We start from the raw sequence: 19,179 nt of genomic DNA on the forward strand, positions 1-19,179 counted from the left end.
TCTGCAGCATTATGTAACACTTTTATAGTTAAGACTCAGCATTAAAATAAATTCAAATATAGATCATGTCAAGCCCCTGAAATGTTCCATTTGGGGTTGCTGTGCCATCTGCAGATGTGCAGAGTGGCTGTGCTGCAGGGCTGCAGGTGCCCAGCCCCAGGTGCTGCAGCCGCACAGCTCAGGGGGTGCCAGGGACCTGCCAGGGTGAGACCCCTGTGTGCAGGTGGGCAGCTGGACCCTGCAGCCTGCTCTGGCAGCAGGGCTTGAGTTCCAGACACAGGCACTGCTGCTGGGGCTGGTGGATCCCTTTGTTTTGACAGAGGCAGTCAAATGAAGGCTTTTGCTCTCCATAGGAATGTCATAGCTAAGGGCAATTCCACACATCTGAGTGCTCTTCCTCCTCTTGCAACAAATTAATGGTGAACTCACCGCCGTGGGGGAGTTTGCAGGCAGGTAGAGAACAGCAGCTCACAGGGACCCAAGGTGAAACCAGCTCATGGTGTCCTGTTTTCCTCAGTTCATCCAACGTGAAGAAGTGGGAGACGGAGCTGCAGTCGCTGCGGGAGAGCAACGCGCGGCTCTCCACGGCCCTGCAGGAGTCGGCGGCCAGCATCGAGCACTGGAAGAAGCAGTTCTCAGCCTGCAAGGAGGAGAATGACCAGCTGAGGGGCAAGGTAGAGAACAGACCCACAGGGGAGCTGCCCCTCCAGCCAGCTGCTGCCACCAGGGCTCTGCTCTGGGGTCTCTGCAGCTTCTGGCTGTTTGTGCTGGCAGGTGGAGCTGGTCTGTGAAAGGGGATGGATGGGGGGCTCAGGCAACTGCTGCCCTCTGCACACAGCAGGCAGGAGGGAGCAGAGGAGCTGCTGCATTACCTGAAGGTCCCTGAGTCAGGATTTGGGAGACTTGGTGTCAGCAAGGCTCTAAAAGTGGGACTGTTATTGCATATCCCTGTCAAAGCTCACTCAAACACTGCCAGATATGGATGAGCAGAAGGCAAAGTTGTGGCCTGGCTGCCAGGCTGAGCAGAATGTGAGGTTATAGCCAGGAACCCAGCCTGGGAACCAGTCAGGATTAGAAGCAAATCCCAGCAGTGTGCAGGGCAATGAGGATGTGAGTTGTTTCCTCAGCACTGTGGGCTGTGAGCTGGGACCTCCAGCACTAACACCTGGCACATGCAGAAACTTGCCAACAGGCATCATCAAAAACCTTTCCCTTCATTACTGAGCACATCTCTCAGTTGTGTAAGATGGAGGGTTAGCAATGGCTACAGCAGAGAACAACTCAGAAATCTGTGAAGATTTAGAGTAGTCATTAGTGCCATCTCAGATAATACTGTGCTATCTGCAGCAGCCCCTATGGGCTCAGGGGATCCTGGGTGTGGGAGATCCTGGTTTCCATGAGTGCTGCTTTTACAGAGATATTTTCACCCTATTCATCCTAAATGCTTTTGGAAAAGCTGGATCCTTTTCTTGCTGTTTAGATGGATCACTGGGGCATTTGAAGTTGAGATCAGATTGTATCTGTCTGGTGAGGATATATTTTTTGTTTAGTACTTGCTTTTGAAGAGGGAAGGAATTTCATGTCTTTTTGTGTGTTAGTAGGCTGCAAGTAGTATTTTGGTGTTGGAGGGAGTTTGGGTTGTTTGTTGGCACTGAAAGTCCTTGTGGAACAGCACCCTTTTTTCTGAGGCCAGTATTCACTGTTTATTGACTGGTGTTTTATGGGTGCTCAGTGATAATGCAGAGATCAAACCAGAGCTGTATTAACTGCTATTACATTAACAAATTAATATTAGTTGTTATATGATTTGGGTTCCTATATCCAGTCTGTTGTTGATAGGGGAGAAGTGAGGGACTGGAACAGTGTGTTATGGGAAAATATCATCATTTGCAGGGTAGTTATTTCCCTTTCTGTACTGTGGCAGGGAAAACTTGTTCTCATCAACACATGCCACATCCCAGCAGCTGTACTAGAAAAGAGGAGATTATTAAAGCACCGCTGCTCTTACTGCCTCTGCCAAGTCCCCATGCTGGTGACCAGGCTGTGCAGCAGTGCTGTCTGTACAATGTGCTGAATTTCTCTGTGCAGGGAGGTTTTCTGAGGTTTTTCCCCAAGTAGGTTCGTTGCTCAGTGCTCGCATTGCACCACTGCAGTGCCCTGGGAAGTTCCTTCTCCTTTATTAATTGGGTCAGAGTTTTTTGCATATTGCTCTACCTTCAAATGAGGGAAGTTATAATCCCAAAGCAACATGGAGCTGAGAATTAAAGTACATACTTTAATGAGCTGGTCCATTGGCCTGTGGGAAGTGCATCTCCTGGGAGCTGAGTCCAGAGCTGGCAGCAGGAGCTGTGGAGAGAGCAAAGCACATCCCTGGGCGACAGAACAAAGCTGCAGATGTTGCTCTGAACTGCTTCTCCCCCCAAAGTTTTGATGTTGTGTCCCTCATACACCAGCTAGAATAATAAGCAACCCCCAAGAGATTTCTTATCCTAGTGTGTTAAGAAAACCATTCCTTGTAGCCTTGTGTTGGCTTCAGAGGAGCAAAGTGCAGATTTTATCCCCAGTTCCACTCATTTTAGCAGCCCAGTGTTTTGTGCATTCCTGAGTCACAAGAGAGACTGTAAGAGAGAATAAATACAGACCCAAGGTTTCCTAGTGGATGTGTAAATTGACTCTTTTGAAGGAAAGAAGTGATAATTTGGTTGCAGTGAATCAAATGCTGTGTTTTAGGAAAGAGATCCCATGTCCATTTCATCAGCTGTGTCCTGCCCCAGATTTTCAGAAATTTGAAAAATTTCACCCAATGTCTGACATTTCTTAAAGATTGAAGAACTGGAGGAACAGTGCAATGAAGTAAACAAAGAGAAGGAAAGAAATGCACAGTTGAGTAGACGTCTCCAGGAGCTGGAAACAGAACTTCAGGACAAAGAGCTGGTGAGTGCCCTGGACACAGAAATGGCATTTTCATGTTTGAGTGGGACTGCCGGCTTCTCTCCTTGGGTGTAGATTTATGGAGTGGCTGACCTGCCACCAGAAGCAGCCTGATGCCTTGAGCTGTTGCCTGTTTCCAGGTTTTCCATGCACAGTCCCTTGTTTGGGAGTGTTTCTCCATCCAAGTTCCATGATGTGTTATGTCCTGTGGCTGCACACTGTAATTTGGCAGAGGATAGAAAAAAAGATGCTTTTATGTATACAGCACTTGTCCTTGCAGAAGAGCCAGTGGTGAAACTTGGTGCCCAGTGCCAGACAGATGTGTGCTGAGAACAGATTCATATGACTCTGCCCGTGCCAAAAATTCCTGTAGGCATCAGGATTGCCATTAAAAAGACATCATTTAGAAAATAATTTGGCATTTGAGTAACAAATCCTGTTTCTTTTCTGGATGGCTTATAGTTTGCAGCTTTGCTGGTTTATGGTCTCACTCTGATCTCAGGACTGATGCCAGGAGCGAGAAATTCAGATTCATGTAGAGTACCCCAATTTGTCATTTTTGACATTACAGGGTGTTAATTTTTCTAAGGGGAATGATGACTTGGAACCCCAGAACAGTGGGAAAATACTGAGAAGTTATTTTCTTTCCATTGTCACACTGACCAAATGCTCTGAGCTGGCTGAAGAAGAAAAGTAAAGTTTGCCAGTGCAGTAAAGTTTGCCATGTGCCATTACAGCATCTCTGCAATCTCTGGTGCTCTTAAAAGCTCTGCTGTTAAGGGGTTTTGTGGTGCTGGGAGGGAATAGTTTAGGGAGATGGATTTTGATACACTGTCATAAATACAGTGTTTTTCAGCTCTTTATTTCAAAGGAAATTGTAATGCTGTCTTCCCAGGCTTTCTGTGGCAGTAGCATACAGAAAAGCTCTTATTCTCTCCCAGGATTCTCCTCAAGGTTCACATTTTTACTGTAGCAAATGAACCAGAAAATTGATCGACTTGTGAATTTTACGAGCCTGTCTTCCATTTACACTTAAAATACACTAACTTGTTTTAAAAATTCATGCTTACATTAGCATGTTCTCAATTAGCTCTAAACTACCCATAAGTAATCTTTGGTCTGGAATCCATGTGCTGATGGCATTGCCATGTAGGAGCAGCTGCTGAAACCCTCCTGGTGCCTGTGCACCAAGTAGTTCCCACCCAAATCCACATCTCTGATTTTGGACAAGGCTCCTGTGGGGAGCAGTGTCAAATGCTTTGCACAAGCCCAGGTAGTGCAGGGGAGCACCCCTCTGCTTTCTCTGGGGGTCATCACCTACAGGGGCACTTTCTGGAGGAGGATCTTGCACTTTTTTTCAAGTCAAGTTGTCCTAATTTCCAACAGAGACATGGATTCCTACTGTTGCTTTTTCCATTAACTCCCTCCCTCAAGTCTGCTCACTTTGGGCAGTGAGGCCAGAACTAAATACAGATTTTGGGGAGGGGGAAGGTGGTGGTTCTCAGAGCTGTGCCATGGAGGAAAGCCCATCACACCTGTGCTCTGTAATGATGTCTCTCTATGTGCAGCTGGTAATGCCACTGTCCTTTTGTTTTTGTCTGCTGTCATATGTCGTTGAAATGGTCTAATTTGCTCTTTGCTACCATCTATAAATTGCATGTAGCATTACAGCTATTCAGATTTCTCTGGTATTTAATACACCTTTTGCATAGTTACATGGTTTAGTTTAACATTTTATTAATAGAATTCATGGAGTTCATGCAAGAGATGGGATTACATTGCCTGTTTTAGAAATGCAAAGTAAAAAATCTAGTGAAAAAATGTATTCTTGTGGAAAATTAGCAATTTTGGAATGCAGGCAGGTTATTTTGATTATTTTCCATCCAAATACTGTGCAGAATACAATAAAATATGCAAAGCCATTTCATCTTTTCAGATTTTCATTATGTTTTAAATTGAAGCTTGCACTAATATTTTTTCTGTTTTCAAAGGAACTGGAAGAGCTCCGAAAGCAGGGTGAAATTATACCAGAGCTAATGTCAGAATGTGAATCTGTATCTGAACAATTACAGGTACAGTTAGCAGTGAAATTAGTTTCAAAATAGTTGGTACCTTTCCTTCATTTTTTTTTTCATTGCAGCTGTATGCATTTCTCTGTTCAAACTTCAGTGTTTCAAGGCAAGAGAAGTCCAGTTTGTAAAAACAAACAATGCTAATTACATGCAAAATGCACAGTGCCATTCCCAGCACAGGAGTGATGAAATAGCTCCACTGCAGACATTGGTTTGCCTGGGATCATGGAGCATCCATCTCCTGCTGTAATTCCAGGCTGTATCGGTAAAATCCAATCAATAAATAAGCAATCAGGCCAAGTAGAATTTAAAAAAAAAATACCAATAAATCCCAAAGTGCTGAATAAAGCAAATTTATTCCTCAGACAGTATTTCCTAAGTTTGTTTTTCAAGGTTAAACCACCGTAGATAATTCTGTATGTAATTGATGGCACAGTGTCTAATTCTGCCACTGTAGCAATGACACAAATGTATGCACAGTTCATGTTTAAATCCAGCTGAATTTGAAGATATCACCCAAATGACAAAGTCTGATGCAAAGCATCTTTTCCAGTTAATCTGTGTCCTTTCCTGCATGGGCTTTTAATCTGACACACTCCTGTCAGCTGCTCTCAGAGGTGCTTGTGTTAATCAGTTTACCAAGTTGGAGCAAACTCTCCCAGCCCAGCTGCCATTTGTTGCTTTAATTTATGAAATGCTGCTCATCCCTCTTCTCTATGATTCATCTCATTGTCTCTTTTGTCTTTAAGGCTGCTGAGAAAAAGAACAAAGATCTTGAAGAGAAAGTCAGAACGCTAAGGACAGAAGTCGAAGAGAACAAACACAGGCAGACCAACCTTAAAACTGAATTAAAGAATTTTTTAGACGTACTAGACGGGAAGATAGATGAATTACATGATTTCCGACAAGGACTGTCTAAACTTGGGGTTGACAATTAGATGGCAATAGATCTTTTTTGTAATCTAGGGTCTGGATGTTTGATGTTTTGTTGATCCCAAACGTGTGTTTTACAAAATATAACTAGAATGTTCCACTTGTTTGCATTGGTTTTGTACATAGAGGCTGAAAATTTGCTGTGGGGTTTTTTTTTGGTGGGTTTCTTTATTTTTGTTTGTTTATTTACCAAACCAATCATGCTGCTCACTGAATTCTGTTGACATTAGAAACTTTCTATATTGCTGCTCTGGCTTTGTGGGGTTGGGAACAGGTAGAGGGTTCTGTCTCAGGAATCTGGAACTAGATCTACCTTAAAATGAATATGCAGTTAGTTGTTGCAGGGAAATTTGTATCTTTCTTAAGGGCTGTTGCAACCATAGAAACAGAAAAGAAGTCTTTTTCCTGTCTGGACTATCAGCACTCTTAGCAGAATTGACTTTATTCCGTGGTGGAGCAGAGAGATTAGCTAGAGCCCCTGCAGTTTGTAAAATGTGCCTGTGATGAGCTGCAGTCAGGAGAATCACTTCTCACAGATACCAGGATCTTTAGGGACCATGTCAATCAGGCCCAATTCAGCCAAAAAATCGCAGTGGATTTCAGATAACCTCTGATGGAGGTTTTGTGTGCTTGCCTGGACCCATAGAGCACAAAGTCAACAATGCAGAAATGAGTTCCAGCTCTTGAAGTCTCACCAGTCAGTGGGAACAGCTTCTCTTGCTTGGCAGCATCACCTCTCTCTGCCCTCCAGGTTTGAACCCATGTAGTTCCATCATTATGTGCATCTCTGAAAAATGCCCACCTAAGTCTGGGGACCAGGTATTTATTTTGAAAAGTGATATGTTCCTGGTTTGCACAAGACTCATGCCCTCTGCATGCAACTTGATTGTTGTTGATCTGCAGCAGTGAGGAAGGAGAAATGGATCTGAAAAGCATCATCAGGTCACTGGAAGGTGTTGCTCAGAAACAAATTTCTGCCCAAGAGACTGGCAGGGCAATGGCCATGGGAAATTAAAGTCCTTTCCTAGGATTTCTGCATTCTCTTGCAGTAGGGTAGGAATTAGTCACCAAGTTAGGTTGCACCAAAAAAACCCTCAACCCCAGAGGCAGAAATGCTCTTTTATTCTTGAACTGATTATTCAGCAGCTCTGAGAGTGTGTTGAGAAATTCAAGGCCATTCACCATGGCCTTCAGTGAGAAGGAAGTTCAGTTCATCACAGACAGGGATGTAAAAAGAGTGAGAGAGGAGAATCCAGCCCAAGCCTTGCTCTTTCCCCAAGGAATTCCTTCAGCTTCTTTCTCCATAACCTGTATTGAGAGTGTTTAATTAATTAATTCAGGAAAGTACTTCTGTGTACATGACATTGTAATTTGCTTGATTCAGACAACAGTTTGGCTAAGCACTGTTTTAGTGCTTGCCAGCAGGGACTGATATAAACTGGCCATGCTTTCCTTGGAATTTCAACGCTTTTTCCTTTTTTTGGCACATCTTGATTATTAAAGTGACCTTTAAAAGAAAGGTGGGTTGTAGATAAAACATGCATTGAATACTTTTTTGCAGATGAATGTATAATCCCCGAGGTGGACATAGGATCTGCAATTGTCCCTTGAATTTTCATTTCATCTCTTACTGTTACATTATTTTCATTGCCTGTTTTTTAGAATGGACTTTGAGTATTTTTGCTTTTACTCCTTTGAAACAATGGATGTAAAACTAGGACTTTTCATAACCATTATGACCATTTACATCTCTTTTTTAAAAAATTGATTTAGGCTGTTGATATTTAAAAATAAAAATAAAAATCAGGTACATAGCATGTAGGCGTGTGAAAATTAGACTTTGCCAGCATGGAAGATTCAACAGTTGCATAATGTGGGGTTAGATCAGACTTCTCAAAATTGAAAATGACGTCAGCAAGTGTGTGGTTGTGCACAAGCAGTCTCCATTTTTAGTCTTTTTATTTGATAGAAAGTCAGATATACACCATAATTTAGCAGGCAGCTCATCCTGCTTCTCCTCTCCTCCCATGCTGCTTTTTGGTCTCTGCATCAGCTGGGAGCCACAGGATAACACAATTAAGAGCTGCAAGCAATACTGGCAGCCAGGGCCCTGCTCCTCCCCGTGGTTCATTGCTTTTGCACCAAGGACCCTGCCCTCTCTTCCCTTTCCTGCTGAGTGATCCTAGGGCTTCTCTGTTTGTTTTAACATAAACTGTTTTTAACATGATGCTGGGTAAAGGGATGCAAAAGACTCTGTGAAAAAATTACATGATCTGGTTTAATCCAGATCTTTGTTTTCCACTTTAGTCAGGTCTGTCTCAGATCCAGTTCATTAGGAATGTATTAAGCCACTCTTAAATTGCAAGAGAAGTGTTTCCATGGGATTGCATCGATTAAACAGATGGAGTTTGATGGTGGCACATTAAGCCAGTGCATAGCTGTGTCACAGGCAGTTATTTCTGGGTGCTTAGTGCCCACCAGAGGAGCAGTGGAGAGTCCTTAAAGAAATCCTGTCCTGTCTCTTCTGTCTGCCCCAGATGTGTGTATCACATATCTGCTCTTGCTCTGATGTTGGGTCCTTAGGGATGCCTGTAAACAGTTTTATGCTGTGGGAAATTCTGTCCTTCAAGCCTCCAAGGGCTTGTTTTAATTGCTTTCTTTCTTTTTCCTTCCCAACAGCAGTAAGGTGAGAGCTACTATGTATAATCACTTAAACTCCCCAAAACTCCATCTCTCTTAAGCTTTCCATCTCCTTCCTTGGATTTTTCCTCTTCAAGAGAAAAAAAAAAAGAATGGCAGTGCATGCTCTCAGGAGTGTTTGGGCACCAGCTGCAGCTGCCCTCTCTGGCCTGTCCCTGTCCCTGTCCCCAGCCAGGGCACCGATGGTGTCGCACACTGCGTTTTCCTTGGCGCTGTCTGGTGGCCCAGCACTAACCCCTGTGCCAAACTGGGAGCCTCCCACTGCTCCTCTGGGGCTCCTCCCAGCACTGAAATGCCTCCTGTGTGCTGATGGGAGCCCCAGGGCAGCCAGCCTTCCCCCACCAAAATGCACACACCATGCTGTGGATGCACTGACCCTCCTGTTGTGCACAGCTGGAATTTCACCTGTCCTATGGGCACCCTGAGTTCAGGGGGCAGACACCTGCTTAGGGATGGCCCTAAACACTGCCAGGGCCAAGAAATACTCATCCCTGTCCAAGAGAGGATCTGCAGAGCTTGGTTTTACTTGTTACACAGTGCTGGGCTAGTCCTGGTCTCCCTGTGCCTGTCAGCAATGCCTTGGTCAGCACTCTGCTCCCACCCAGCCTGAGCGCATTTACAATTTACAGGGGGCTGTGCCTCACCTTGGTGACCATGAGTTCCCTTTCTGAGTTCCCTTTCTGGACACAGGTTTCTCCCTCTGAGTGGTTTTTATGGCAGGATCTCTCCTACCTCACTTATGGTCTTTCCTTGACAAAGGACATGAGCTTGGCACTTCCAGCTGGGTTTCTGTCAGCTGCACCCCAGGGTCCTGCCACACTCCATCCTGCCTGCCTGGCATCTCAACCTGGTTGTTCCAACAGGAAAAATCTGTCCTGGCCTCCTGTGGCACCAGGACAGAGTGTGACTTGCTGACCTCTGGGTGAGATGCTTCTTTGAGGTGGTGTTAGAGCTGCTGAATAATGCCAGGGTTTGAGGGGTTTTGACAAAATGAGAAATGAACAGGTGTACCCTGTGTTACATAAAAGCAAAAGTGACATAAAAAATAGACAGAGTTATTTTCAAGGGGAAAGAATATTCCATTAGATATATTATGTCACTTTTTGGAAAAAGACCTTAGTCTCATATTAGGAATAAATTATTTCAAAATGAAAAAATGGAAATTTGTTGCACAGCTCAGAATAAAGAAGATTAACCTTTTTGGGGTTTTATTTCTTGGCTGAATATTTCTTTGCCAATTCTGACTCAACTTCACAAGTAGTTCTGTTTGGCCTAGAAGTGCATTTTCAGCAAATACAGCACTTTGCAGTGCTCTGTCTACATTGGTGTCTCCTTTACTAAGTGAGCTCACTGGAAGAAAACTGTATTTTCTTTAAGAAATTCAACACCACCTGTCCTTTTCTGTATCCAAGCATTCAAAAGATGTACTTTCTAAAAACAGCTTTACACTGGGTTCATCTGTGGCCAGACAACAAATATTATTTAGACAATATCCTTTTTTTCTGGACAAATACCTGATTTGGCTTTTATGTGAGCAATTTAGGGAGAACAATTTTTTAAAGCTGCTCATTGGATTAAGGTGAGCAGGAGGGATTTCTGCTGTCCCTGCCCTGCCATTGTGTTACAAGGGTACCAGCCAAGGCACTCGTGGTGCTCCCCTGCCCTGACCAGTGGCTGCCCAGTGGCTTGTTGGGCACAAGGAACACTGGCAGCAGGGCACAAATTGTCCAGAGATTTCTGTTCTCTGTGCTGTTTATTATTTTTTTCCCAAGTCTTCGTTTCTCTTCCTTATTAATTTTTTGCTGCCTTTGGCTGCGCCATAAGTGACAGAAGGAAAATTCCCTGCTACTGTCACCACCTTGCAGTGGTGGGAGTTTCTCAGCTCTTCCTTAGGCTCTTCCAAAGAGTTATCTTGGCAAAACTCTTCAAAGCATCAGTGGTTTATAGGGAATATAGTGCTGTCTTCCTGAGCCTCTGGATTAACAGAGATAAAACCCTTGTCAGGGTGAAATGCCTCCCTCAGGTCAGTGTGTGCCCAGGACTAAGTCTGAAGGGAAAGGGTATAAGGGGAGGCAGCAGCAGCAGCAATTTTTTTTTTGCTATTATTTCAGCAGAGATTTCAGTGAAAGATGTGCTCTGCCCACGAGCTCTGGATGGCCACACTGATCCACCACCCCCCTGCCTTTGTCCAGGCAGTTCCAGGCTTGTCAGGCCTGTAAATATCAGAATTTACAGCATATCACATGGGGGGTAGCTGTGTGCAGGGGCAGCACAGCTGGGAGAGCAGTGCAGTCTGGTTATGGTCAGACACTTCCAGCCAAAAACAGGAGAAGCTGTTCCTGTCCCACAGGGCTCAGCAGGAGCAGGGACCTTGCAGAAGGGCAGGAACAGCTTTTGGGGGCTGAGGGGCAGCAAGGAGCCCCAGGCTGGGCTGGCAGGCTCTGGTTGTGGGCATAATTTAGCAAAAACCAGAAAGCTACCCTAAAGTAATTTTTCTTTCCATGGATGGTGCTCAGCAAGCACCTGTGTGTCAGGCAAAGCCATCCACAGCCACAAGGTGAATCAGACACAGCCAGAGAGCCCCAGCTGCCCCTCAGCCTGGCCAGGGATGCTGTGCCATGCCCAGGAGCTCAGCAGGGCTTTAGGCTCACTGTCGGAATGTAAACCTGACGTGATGTTTGCACATCTTAAACGCCATGCTCTGCAGCAAATGATAAGTGAAACAGAGTCAGGAGATGAGTGATAAATGTGATGAAGGTGCTTCCCAAGGAGGGCTCTCCTGCAGGCTGTGGGCAGAGCTGGTCCTGGCCAGGAGGGCTTTGCTTGCATCCCTGGGGATGTTGCATGTCCAGCCTTTGATTTTCTACCGTGTTTTATGTTAACTCTTCTTCTTTTTTCTTCTTGTTTTTTTCTTTTTTTTTTTTTTTTAAGCAAGTAGCCTGAACATACATACAATCTTCAGATGAAGGTGCCTATACTTCCAAAAATTTTATATGCACATTTTGAAAATTAGTTAATTTAGTTACCTAATAATAATGGTACATACAAGAAAGGCACTTGAGAAAAAATTGTCTGCTATTGTATTTTTGTTTGGGTTGGGTTTGTTTTTTTAACACTGGTCAGCAATAATTATTTTAGCCATATACTAGCTGAAAAGACTGATAAGCAAGATTTGTGAACTAAGCTTCTAAGTTTGCAGGATTTTGATTAACCTGGGTATGTGATGAGGAAGCTATGCTCAGTAAAAAAGTATTTTGCAGCATTTAGATGTTTTCATTTAATTGCCTAATAGTGATCATGAACATAATATTCTATAAATCTCATCATGAATGACAAACAAATCACATCGTTTTTAACATGAATATATCCCTTGTAGTTGAAAGTTCTGAGAGTGTACTAGTGTGGTCTGCTATACCAAAATATTTAGGTTATTATGAGGTTTTAGTACTAAAGATAAACATACACCCTGTTTTTACTGTTTCAAGTAAAGTTGAATGACAATTTGTTGATATACAACTGTGGGAAAACACTGCAGTGCTCTAAATGTATATTTTTATTTGGGTTTATTATATTTAGTATATGTTTCAATGAAAACTGAAGTGTTTACTACAGTTGGATCATTGTAAAAACATCTCTTACCTCATTTTGTCTGCTGTAAAAAAGTACTATCCTCTTTTTTTTTTCTTTTTTCAAATTGACCGTAGACAGTCAATGTTAATATTTAGACTCCTAGTAGCAGTAAATGCTGGGTTTTATATCTATAAAATGAAAACTTGATTTTTTTCTTTATGAACTTATTATATAACTTTGTGATTTTTATCTGATTTTATTGTAACATAAAGTTGTTTTATGTAAAAATATATAGTTTAAGTAAAATCTCCTGTCTCACTGTCTTCATTGACTTCAGAAAATTAATATCTTTGAGGCTGCAAGTCTGGACTCAATAGAATGCTGTCCTTTGATCAGAAGAATGTGATTTTGGTCTGTATGTGTGGTATCAAGACTTGGAAATTTCAAGAACTCTTTTTCAAGTGGTGGAGCTTTAAAATGTTTGTCTTGCTTCACTTTGTCCATTAGCCCAGTCAGAGGGGATGCAGGATCAGTGGTACTTACATGACTGGAAAAGTAGAATTTATAAATATTTGGAGATGAAATTTTGGACTTATTGAGTGCTGAGAGAGGCCTGTTGTCAGGAAGAGGCTTTTTGTTGCCCTGTTTGGGGTATGGTCAGGGCTGAAAACCCTCCTGTGATTTCTGTAAGTGATGCACCTTCTCCTGGTGGCAGCTGAAGCTGGTGTTGTCCCTGGAGGAGTCACCTGGGACTCAGGATGAGCCTCTGTGTTGGAAGGAGATGTTTGGGCAGCTCAGCAGCACAGGGCAGTTATGGGAGCCCTGGGGTGAGGCTGCTCTGTCACTGACACATTTGATGAAAAACCCTTTCCTTAGGATTTTTTTCTCCTGAGAAGCTGAGAGGCCTCAGGAACAAAATGTAAACATTGGTTACCTGCTACTGTGGAATGCAACAGGTGGATCTGTGATTGGTCTCATGTGGTTGTTTCTAATTAATGACTGTCTCAGTCAGTCACAAGCCTTTGTTATCATTCCTTTTCTATTCTTAGCCAGCCTTCTGATGAAATCCTTTCTTCTATTCTTTTAGTATAGTTTTAATATAATATATATCTTAAAATAATAAATCAAGCCCTCTGAAACATGGAGTCTCCTCCCTCATCCTACGACCCCCGTGAACAACATCAGAGCTGCTCCCCAAAGCTGCAGCCCAGGGGCACCTGGAAGGGAGCAGGATATTCCTGGAGGGAGCAGCACATCCCTGGAAGGGAGCAGCACATCCCTGGAGGGAGCATGACATCCCTGGAAGGGAGCAGGACATCCCTGAAGGGAGCAGCACATCCCTGGAAGGGAGCAGGATATCCCTGGAAGGGAGCAGGACATCCCTGAAGGGAGCAGGATATCCCTGGAGGGAGCAGCACATCCCTGGAAGGGAGCAGGATATCCCTGGAAGGGAGCAGGACATCCCTGAAGGGAGCAGGATATCCCTGGAGGGAGCAGCACATCCCTGAAGGGAGCAGGATATCCCTGGAGGGAGCAGGACATCCCTGAAGGGAGCAGGACATCCCTGGAAGGGAGCAGGACATCCCTGGAAGGGAGCAGGACATCCCTGAAGGGAGCAGGACATCCCTGAAGGGAGCAGGATATCCCTGAAGGGAGCAGCACATCCCTGAAGGGAGCAGCACATCCCTGGAGGGAGCAGCACATCCCTGGAAGGGAGCAGCACATCCCTGGAGGGAGCAGCACATCCCTGGAAGGGAGCAGCACATCCCTGGAGGGAGCAGCACTGTGCTCAGCACAGACAGTAAATACACCCTGCTGCTGGACACTGATCACACAGCAGCAGGGCTTCTGTCCCTGCACCAGGCCAGGCTTCGCCAAAGGAAATAAGAGGTTTGAGGACTGTAAAATGGCTGTGGCTCATTTTCCCTCTGTTACTCTGGGCTACAAGGCTGCAAATGTCAGATTTGGGGTGAGCAAGGAACTCATCTGTCCCTGACCTTTAGTCAGAGCTTTGCTACGAGGAGCCATCAATAGTTCTGACGAGCTGTACAGCAAATTCTTGCAGTCTCTGAATAACCAGGGTCTACAAATCAGTAGCTACAAAAGTATCACAGTAAAATGCAAGTAACAGTCTCTAATTCTGAGCAAAAACCACCTCCATTTATCTATTTGGATCTGCATAATTATGAGTGTTAGTACAACAGAAGTATCTGTGAGTACATCCCATCACTACAATTATCAGAAGCCAGCCCCATTCCATCCCTAGCAAGCTGGTGGTCCCACAGTGGGCATTGCCACTCCTCCATGTGGGCACTGGGCTGGGCACAGAGGCACCTGTGTGGTGCAGCCACACCTGGCACTCCTGTATCCTGTCTGCCTCATTAGGCCCAGGGTACATTTTTAGCATCAGAAAGTCTCTGCTTTGTGTGAAGGGCTGCTCCTTGCCAGCTGCTCATGGTGCAGGTGACCAGGGTTCCAAAAGGAACAGCCTGCTCTGGGATCTGGGGTGAATGATGCTGCCAGCAGCAATATCTGCTGCTGCTGTCTGTGAACCTTTAATTTTCACATTTGACTGGATTCCTGTCAGAAAGCTCAGGAGCCGCCTCAATGGACTGTGTCCTTCTACATTCAGACATTAAAAAGTGTTTTACCTGACTCTGGGCTGCTGAGCTGTGATGTGCCACCTCGGGAGGTCTGGTGGAAACATGAGGTGAACTTTAAAATCAAATGTTTGTCTCTAAATGAATGAACTACCCTTTAATATGTACTCCTTTTGGACACTTTGAATTCCTTCAACAGCATAGGAAAAGATAGGCCATCATTTCCTTCCTTTTGGAGGAAAACCCCCAGCATGGCACCATGGGGGAGGCCTGTACAAAGATGGCACAGGATGAGATCCCTGAGCAGGAGCAGGCTTGCTCTCTCCATAACACATGCAGATGGTGACTAGGTTGAACTTACATAAAATTCAACATTATTCAGTCCCACACACCTTTAATTTCCCATGCTTTTCATCTAAAGGCATGTCTGCACCAACAAGGGAAGAAAGGAAGATATGTTAATTATATATTATTAGCTGTCTCCCCACTTCCTAGAAGACTTGAGCATTTTTTCAAATTCACTGCATAAATTTTCTTTTTTTTCTTTTTACTCCTGAAAAGTAGCCAAAATCTTGTATAAACTTTTAATTATTTACAACATTAAATATCCTTTACATAATCAGCATTGCCAACCAGAGCAGAAGAGCAGCATCAGTGAGACTAATACATAATGGGCTGTTCTCCTGACAACAACTGAAATGTTAATGTTAGATACAAAAATGTGTCAGGAGCAGCTGAAAAAGCAGAGACAGGTGATGGCAGGAGCCAGGCCTGACCTGCAGTGGTGGTGCAGCCCTGCTCCAGCCACCCAACCCACTGGAGCAAAGTCCAACCATCCTTCAAAAACAGAAAAAAAATGCCCTGCCAGGTGCACTGCCAGGTTTGATTTCAGTGAGCAAGGCTAAAAATGGCCATGCAAGGCAGCTCTGAGAGGCTGTGCCAGAGCCTGCCACACGCTGCTCCACTTTGTCACTGACAATGTCAGGGCAGCGCTGCCATGGGGCTGCTCAGGATGGGCAGAGCTGAGACCTGGTGGGTTTTAGAAGCAGAGCCAACCTTTGCAAGGCAAACATTCCCATCCCCTTGCAATAATGCATTGCTAGGGACACGTAACAGATCCCTGCAGCGAGTGCTGCTCAGCCCTGACCTCTGCCTCTGAATCTTTCAGACAGATCGTCGCGCTACGAAATCCCCTTTGGGTCTCAAAACTTTTCCTGAACACTGAACATATTTCAGTAACTTCAGAAATGTTAGATCATCTCAGAAGCACTGTCTGCAATGAAATGATCTCTAGAAAAAAACTGCATGTTGAAAATCAGAGATTTTTGTGAGTCGGCATGAGGCCCAGCTTCTGCTTTTGAGGCTGCATTCCAGTGTTACTGGCACAGCAGCAAGACTCATCTTACTGAATCAATCATGCTCTAGCACAGCTTTGGAGACCACTATTCTCCACCACAAAATGGATCTCTGTATAAATACCAGCCCTCCTGGTAGCAGTGGCTGTAGCCAGGACCCCAGAGCTAAATGCCATGCAGCTTTCCAGGACCACACTTCCATATCCATGGCTGGATGCCATGGAGTGAGGGTTTAAAAACCCTGAACAATATTCCTTGACAACGGTTTGCATTTAATTAATCAAGTTTATGAGCAGATCCATCCGTTGGCACACGAAGCACATTTGAATTGAGTATTTTTGTTTTCCTTTTGTGTCCTCTCCATTCATTAGTACTGGCAGTCTATGAAAAAGAAATCTTTGGCTGCTGTAATCAAGAGAGATTGAGCTCTTGTTTTTCTCCTGACTTTTCATCATTGAATATGATTTGTGGCATATGCCCTGGATTGTGCTTAATGTATGCTGGCTGGAGGGAATTCAGACATTTTGGGAATTATAAATAATAGCAGCACTGGCAACCGTTTTGTATTATCATGTCACACTGAAAATGTATCAGCTTTCAAAGCTATTTACATTTAGTCTTTTGCCACTTATTTCGTTGCTACCGTTAGCCGTGGCTTTAATTTTTCTCTGGATGCAGGTTGGTACTGTTCATTAGCCTGAAGATGAATGCTGCAAAACAGGATGCTGGAGTTCCCTGAAGAACAGAGACCTTTCCAATCCTGCTCATCTATAGCAGTGTCGGGTGCATTTATAAAGATAATCCTGAAACCTGAGCAATTGCAGTGATTCACGAATCACTGCCTAGCGCTGTGCAGGTCCCATGGTCACCGGCACAGTCATTCCAGTGGGTGGGGAACGGCTTTGGGACAGGGATGGGGGACAGAGGAACGATGTGTAAAAGCCAGGAGGGAAGGGCAGCTCTGGCGTCTGCACAGATCCCGGCTCACACGGGCAGGGAGCTGCTCGGGCAGAGCAGAGAGGAGGCACTGCCGGCTGCTCACCCGTGTGCCCGCACAGCCCTAAACAGCCCTGCACACCCGAGCACAGCCCGCACACCCCTGCCCACACCTAAACACCCCGGCACGGCCCTACACGGTCCCGCACATCCCCAAACAACCCCGCACACCCTTCCATTCCAGCCGAACAGGCTCGGGAGGAGGGGATGGCACGAGGGGGGGGGGTGGCACAGGGATGAGGGGATGGCACAGGGATGAGGGGATGGCATAGGGAGAAGGGACTGGCACAGGGATGGGAAGATGGCACAGGGAATGGGAGGGATGGCACAGGGAAGATGGCACAGGGAGGGAAAGGATGGCACAGGGAGAAGGGACTGGCACAGGGATGGGAGGGATGGCACAGGGATGGGAGGGATGGCACAGGGAGGGGGGATGGCACAGGGATGGGAAGGTGGCACAGGGAAGGGAGGGATGGCACAGAGCTCTCCCGTAGGCCGGCAGCGCAGGCACTGGATCCTGTCTCGCTGTCACCCCTGCTCGCAGGAAGGGGCTGTGGGCAGGGCAGTGACTCACCCGCCGATGAATGAGCGATCCCAGCTTGTCCCCAGGGGCGGGACAGACTCATTTCCTCACCCCCGTGTCTGCCGTGCCCACTGCCACGGAGCCCAGACACACGGAAACCCAGACACACGGAAACCAACCACGCTGCTGAGCTGGAGCTGGAGCTGGCAGCCTCTCCACTCCTTCTGGGTGAGAAGAGGATGGGAACCAGGGCTGGAGCACAGAAACTCCTTCGCAAGGCTCTGCAAAGACACCCGTGGGATGATGTTTAGACTGTTGCCTTGGGATAGAAGGGAGCTGCAAATCTGTGACACTGAGAGTGATTAACTGATGCTCAAGTGAGGGGAACCACAGTTTCCAGGAGGACGTGGAGGTTCTCTCCCAGCCTGGCCACCCAGCCTGCTCATTTTGAGTGTGCTGTGGGTCCTTTTTGCCAGGAGGTCCTTGCTCAGGGCTGGCCCCAAGCCACAGCCCCTGAACATGACCACCTGGGAGGATGCTGTCCCCCCCATCCTTGGCACTTTAACGGGGATTTGGGACAGCAGGGGGATCTAGTGGAAAATGAACAAACATAATTTTGCTAAATATGTACTTTATGTATGAGTTTGTGGCTCACCCTTACTGCAAGAGCAAAGGCCTGCTAAAGATGGCTTGTTTTACAAAGCATTTTCACAAGTAGCTGAGCTGTTAATGTCACTGTTACCTGAGCAGATTTAATTGTGTTGCTTCTTGCTCTCAGCTTAGCGTGACATGCTGAGAATGAAAATCACATACCTTTTTGCCAGGAAAAAAATGCCATGTTCTGGAGCAGCTTTGAGTGTTTCCCCCAGGGATACATTCACATATTGTTCTGAGCAGTTTTTGCTGCCAAGGTTTGCTGTGGCATTTATTAAAAAATGCTTTCAATACCATTCACCTTTTATCACCACCATGGGTTTAGCTGAAATGATGTGTCCCTCTCTCCTACCAATATCACATTGTTATTATTTCATGTAGTGCACAGATGTGCTCTTGGATGCAAATACAGCTTTTGGAATTAAATCCATGCTTTTTGAGTGAGGGCATGCATAGCCCTAAGTCCCATTTTTCTCCAAAGGGTGCACACTCTTATCTTCCAACCATTTCCCAGAGGAGAAGAGTGAAAAGAGAAGCAGAGACTGAAAACAGAAGCATTTCCCAGCTTTTTGTTAGTTCTAGTCAATGTCTTCATACTCATCCTCTTTGTTCTCCTTTCTCCTGGTGTACACGTCCATCTTTTTTATTTTAAGGGACAAAAGAAGGAATTGATTGAAGGATGGATCATGGGTGCCCTGAAAACCTTCACCACTTCAAGCCCTTCTATTCAGTTGTTCCATGGTCCCCACAGTCCCACAGCTCCACAATGTGACACTTGCTCAAGCCCCTTCAAGTCTGGGACACTTCAAAGTGTTCACACTCAGATTTAATTTGCTTGATTCAGT

The 19,179-nt window shown here is 45.3% G+C and overlaps 1 protein-coding gene across 4 annotated transcripts in view; it reads left to right on the forward strand.

Annotated features, from left to right (window-relative positions):
• HOMER2 (homer scaffold protein 2) overlaps positions 1-12,512 on the forward strand; it is a 59,149-nt gene extending 46,637 nt beyond the window's left edge. For all 4 annotated transcript variants that reach the window (XM_059482052.1, XM_059482054.1, XM_059482053.1 and 1 more), the window contains 4 exons: positions 518-674; positions 2,824-2,934; positions 4,923-5,003; positions 5,753-12,512. In XM_059482052.1, the coding sequence (XP_059338035.1) occupies positions 518-674; positions 2,824-2,934; positions 4,923-5,003; positions 5,753-5,941 (538 nt within the window). In that variant the 3' untranslated portion in view covers positions 5,942-12,512. The remainder of the gene's footprint in view (positions 1-517; positions 675-2,823; positions 2,935-4,922; positions 5,004-5,752) is intronic.
• The last annotated feature ends 6,667 nt before the right edge of the window (positions 12,513-19,179 follow it).

This window comes from Ammospiza nelsoni, chromosome 14 (assembly GCF_027579445.1).
Source record: "Ammospiza nelsoni isolate bAmmNel1 chromosome 14, bAmmNel1.pri, whole genome shotgun sequence".
Classification (NCBI taxonomy): Eukaryota; Metazoa; Chordata; class Aves; order Passeriformes; family Passerellidae; genus Ammospiza; species Ammospiza nelsoni.